This window comes from Mercenaria mercenaria, chromosome 6 (genome assembly GCF_021730395.1).
Source record: "Mercenaria mercenaria strain notata chromosome 6, MADL_Memer_1, whole genome shotgun sequence".
Classification (NCBI taxonomy): domain Eukaryota; kingdom Metazoa; phylum Mollusca; class Bivalvia; order Venerida; family Veneridae; genus Mercenaria; species Mercenaria mercenaria.
The window spans coordinates 84,577,797-84,582,874 of NC_069366.1; the positions used below are offsets into that span (position 1 = coordinate 84,577,797).

A 5,078-nucleotide genomic window follows, 5' to 3' on the forward strand; every position below is an offset into this window, starting at 1 on the left:
ACATAGTTGTGAATTTTGTTCAAGCTTATTGGACCGGACCGGACACGCGTGCCTTAATAAAACAGTAGTACAGAAGGTTATTATTTTCTTTTAGCCGTATCATCGGACTTCCGGAGTCTCCAGCAGAGCAGTGCGCAGGCCAGGAACCCATGTCTTCCAGTGGAAAAGCCGCCGCTTCCACACCTGTTGTTGTCGTCTTTGGGTCCTCTTCGTCATGGCTCGTAATTTTCTGTTTCTAGCAGACTTCACCCTTCCATTTAAGAGAAGCACGTTGAGCGTTCAGTCCTTTTTGAGGCTTGGGCCGCGACGTTTGTTGGTCTTCTTCAACAATCCTCAGCAGGTGTGAGCAGTCACCACAGCAATACTTCGACGATTTAAACCAAACGTCCCTTTCGAGGTCCACTCAGTTTTTGAATTTGGAAAATGGACTAAATTTTAAGTCAAAAGGAGAGAAATATTAATAGAATTATAGCTCAAATTCCAAACCAGGGTCGTACTAAATCGAATTGTCTTAAAGCTAAATCGGTATTTTCGACCGTTACGGTACGTCATAGCAGGGGGTCACCACTAGACCATGCAGATGTGTGCCATGGATAGAAGTAATTTTCCTTTAGTGAATAATAATAACAGTTAGTATCATTAATAATAACATTAATAATTATTATAGATAATGATGGAAAATATACCACAGGTCTATTGAAAACTCGATCATTTTATTTTATTGACAAACAATAAATTTTCATCATTACCCCTGTGTCGGACATGCTCAGATTAAATGTTAATAACAATTAATGGCCGTATTGCGAAATCCAAACTTCCTTATTCTGTTGTTATTGTTTGTGGGGGAATTCTCTTGCGGTTCATGGAACAAAGGGGAGGAGTTAAGATAAAAAGATAAGCATATATCTACAAATACTATAAATACAAGTGAAAAATATCAGATAACCAACACAACTAAGTTACTGACAGAATAAATATCGAAAAAGAAAGATAGCCATGGATAGGGTAAGTTTAGATTTATTTTGTATAAATTTCAATCCCTTTCAAATGTTTTTACGTACTATATTGATCTATAAAATGTAATTATTTCCAAAGTGAAATTAGTATCATAACGAAATGTTTCGGACATGTTAAAATTATGAATTATTAAGTTGTGAGACTGTTCACTATTAATGAAATTCTATTTTGTGGTTGGTTGACACACTGATAGTTTTTCTGTTTATTAAAACAAAATTAGTTAAATAACTTTGGCTAAAAGGAAATGGAATTTGGAAAAATATGATGATTTGTTTTCACATTTTAGATACAGTGCCTGTCACAGTTTCTAGGATTGTTATGTATTGCCTACATGCTGACAACAGTCGATGCAGGAGAATGTAAGTGAGATTTAAAAATATGACGCTATAGTCAGCTTCGAAAATATACTATACCAATTTGAATTTGTATTTTTAAAACGTCCCAATCATTTTTCAAAACCTACCAGGCAGGAAAAGCACAAACAAAAACGAAGTGTTAATATTTACGTATTTATTAAAATGAGTAGAAATGGTCAATGTTTTATACGTCATGATTGAATTATTGAAATCCAGACAGTCAGACAGCCAAAATCTTACCAGCACGAGGATGTTAAACATAGATCCCATTTTGTATACCCTTATGTACAGTTACTACGTATTCCCAATGAAAACGTAAAATGAGCCGCGCCATGAGAAAACCAACATAGTGGCTTTGCGACCATGCGCAGGCTGGTCTGGATCCATGCTGGCCGCAAAGTCTCTATGTTGATTTTCTCATGGCGCGGCTCAAATATACATGTCGTCATTTTAGTTTGAAATACTACACACTGATACATTTACAAGTTGATACGGTATGGATATCTAATAGGTCACTAAAAAGTGGAAGATTTTTGTAACAATGGAGGTTACCAAATTCAATATTTAGATGCAATTTCAGCTCTACATACACAGAAAGTTTATACATTTAGCCAAGTAAAACATATTAAAATGACAATTTTCTAAATTTAAATAAATAACTGATGATAAAATATTTTAGTTAAAGATAAGCGTGCGTGTAATAAAGCTTTAATACGTTCTGTTTCCCAGGTTATGATGTCTCTAAATTAAACCTTGCCGTCGATCATTTCTACGACTGAGCTCAGAATCATCCAATCTGATGCTTGACGTGTTTTTGAGACTAAACTCCAAGCTCATGGTCTTTTTTAAATCTTGAGCATTGTAAAACCAAGCCTTGGAGACCAGTCTCAGAATACTGCTCTGCCATTTGTCAATTTTCAAATTTGACTTCGAAATCAAAAGTTTGGAATTTGTGTTAGATATGCCCTCATTATTTAACATTTTCTAATTGCTGTTTCCAGTTTAGTAATTTGGCACATTTAAAATTCAAGGATTTAACATTTTTAACCGTTATATTCAGAATATGCTTATCTGTAAAATATTTTAAAATTAGAGGGAAACGAACTTTTGTTGGTAGAACATGTATTCCGTTGTATGTTATTATACATGTACTTACTACTTAATTTCGAAATGAGGAATTCTACACGGCTATTTATTCTAATACGACCCGATTTGTTTTTCTATTTTACAAAGAAGACTGAAAATTGTGTGTTAAAATGCAACACCCCACTGTTTGTACGTCACAATCATTATGTGAGCCGCGTCATGAGAAAACCAACATAGTGGCTTTGCGACCAGCATGCACATCCGCGCAGTCTGGTCAGGATCCATGCTGTTCGCTAACAGTTTCTCTAATTGAAATAGGCTTTGAAAGCGAACAGCATGGATCCTGACCAGACTGCGCGGATGCGCAGGCTGGTCTTGATCCATGCTGGTCGCAAAGCCACTATGTTGGTTTTCCCATGGCTCGGCTCATGTCATAGCGCCAAACGTCAACAGCGGCGTGCTTGAAAAAAACCGTAAAAACAGCAAATATTTAGCAGATGTCATCAAAGATACTTGATTTCGTGTTAGAATTAAAATAATATATCTCAAACAGTGATCTTATCTTGAATAAAATCACTGTTTGTCGATCGGATGCGTATTGTCATATAACACGTGCTGCGCCCTTGTGATATAATTCCTTCGCATCTGAGCTCCAATCAATGATTTTATTCAACGACAAAAAACTGTTTAAATTTTTGTTATTTCTTAAGCACAATGCGCATAACGTTTTGACCATTAAACATATATTTATTACTCTAGCAAACTGTCGAACCGGAGATGCTTGTAACAGCTGTCCGGACGGTCACTTCCATATGCTGAACGTCAACAATAAGAACATTAGGGTCTGTTGTGACGGCTGCAAGAAGTATATCCAGTCCGGACACAGAATTAGCGATGGCTTGCCTTACTGCAGCTGCTATGACCCGAAAGGTTTGTATATTAACTACATTTATATGGGGCGTTCCGTGACAAAAGCTGCATTAATGAGATGAAAATAAATAAGATAACTATATACTCGAAAAACACATTCTTTGACCCTTACAATCTAAAAATTAGGAGTAGTTTTCTTCACTATTTCAAGATTTACAATGCTTTTTAATAGTAAGTTTTCTTCTACAATGCTTTTAACAGAATTAAAGTTTTCTTCACTATTTCAAGATTTACAATGCTTTTTAATAGTAAGTCGCCGACCTTTATCAGAAACGAGCTTGACATGCATATTTATTGTTATTTATGTAACAAAATCACTAATTTTACATCATATATTTTAGTAACTAGTAACTGTTTGAAAACATTTAACTGAAAAATAACTTAACAGTGTACTTCTGGATTCATCAATGAAAATTTTAGCAATAGACCACTGTCTTCTTATGGTGCTCTGGTGCTTTTGAATTTCAGTGGTCGCGGAATGAAACATTGTACAATGATTTTCCAGTATTTTGATATATCTATTACGCTTTACTTGCATCATATCAGTAATACATTTAATGTTTTAAAATGAAATTATTTCATAATTCTTCATACAGGAAATGTTATTATATTTTTCTACATTATTTCAAGGCAAATGCAATATCAGATGATAGGTACACATTTTAAGTACTATACTCCGATGAAAATTGTTTGTCGAATGTAAAGAGTATATTTGTTTAGGTTTCTGTGTATTATCTCTATACATGTTTAAAACTTTTTCTTTACATTTCAGACATTGCAGGGGATTGTTGGAAGGGTGACCAATGTTCGAGTTGTGATAGCGGCAGTGTTGGTCATATCAACTCCATCCCCGTTTGCTGTGCTAACTGTGAAGACTCTGGCCTCGCCATCGGAGGCAGATTCTGCAGCTGTCTCCATAATGGAAAATAAAAAAGATGTTGTAGACAGCTTCGGAAGACAGATGTTCTAACGGATATTGTTTCTCAAATTCTTAGTATTATTTTTTTTTGAAGAAATGAAACTTTTGGTTCAAAAATGTATTTAGCATGATTTCTTATATTTCATTGTTTTTCAAAATTAATCCGAGAAAATTTGCTTTTTGGAATATTCTGTTATACAGGTCTTGTTTTATGAAATAAATGTTTCAATTGCAATAAATAAATGATTATTTGTATAAAAGTCTGGTTGTTTCTTTTATTATTTCTATTCTAGCCATAACGAAGCGTAAACCTTTTCATTAAATTGAAAATTCAAAATATCAAACATAAAAAAACGAGGATTAATATCTATCGGGGAAAGACACGTTAATCAAAATACAGCCTCCCCAAACCTTAATCCAGCAAGTGGACGTGTACACGACCAACACAGACACACATACAAAGCAAACATACTAGCACCAAACGAACAAACAATGGAACACAGTGAGGTACCGCTGGTTTATGGTGCACCTAACCTCACTCTTACCCCCAACATGTTCCAAAGTCACAGGACATGATAAATAAAAGTTATCGCCGCCAGCTGAAACGCTAACATACGCAATGGCAACAAAAGGCATATTATGTCAAACACAAAAAATGTTCTTGTATATTTATATAAAAATCAAGGCAAACACTTAAAGGCCCGTAAGTTCGTGTCGAGACGTTTCCTATGCATATGAAATGATACTCTTTCATATAGACGTAGTTGGTA

At 34.9% G+C, this 5,078-nt stretch overlaps 1 protein-coding gene across 1 annotated transcript; it reads left to right on the forward strand.

Annotated features, from left to right (window-relative positions):
- Positions 1 to 888: 888 nt before the first annotated feature.
- Positions 889 to 4,506, forward strand: LOC123549971 (uncharacterized). The gene is made up of 4 exons (XM_045338413.2): positions 889 to 1,005; positions 1,304 to 1,376; positions 3,219 to 3,389; positions 4,162 to 4,506. The coding sequence occupies exons 1-4, from the start codon at positions 997 to 999 to the stop codon at positions 4,317 to 4,319; spliced, it is 411 nt and encodes a 136-aa protein (XP_045194348.2). The 5' UTR covers positions 889 to 996; the 3' UTR covers positions 4,320 to 4,506.
- The last annotated feature ends 572 nt before the right edge of the window (positions 4,507 to 5,078 follow it).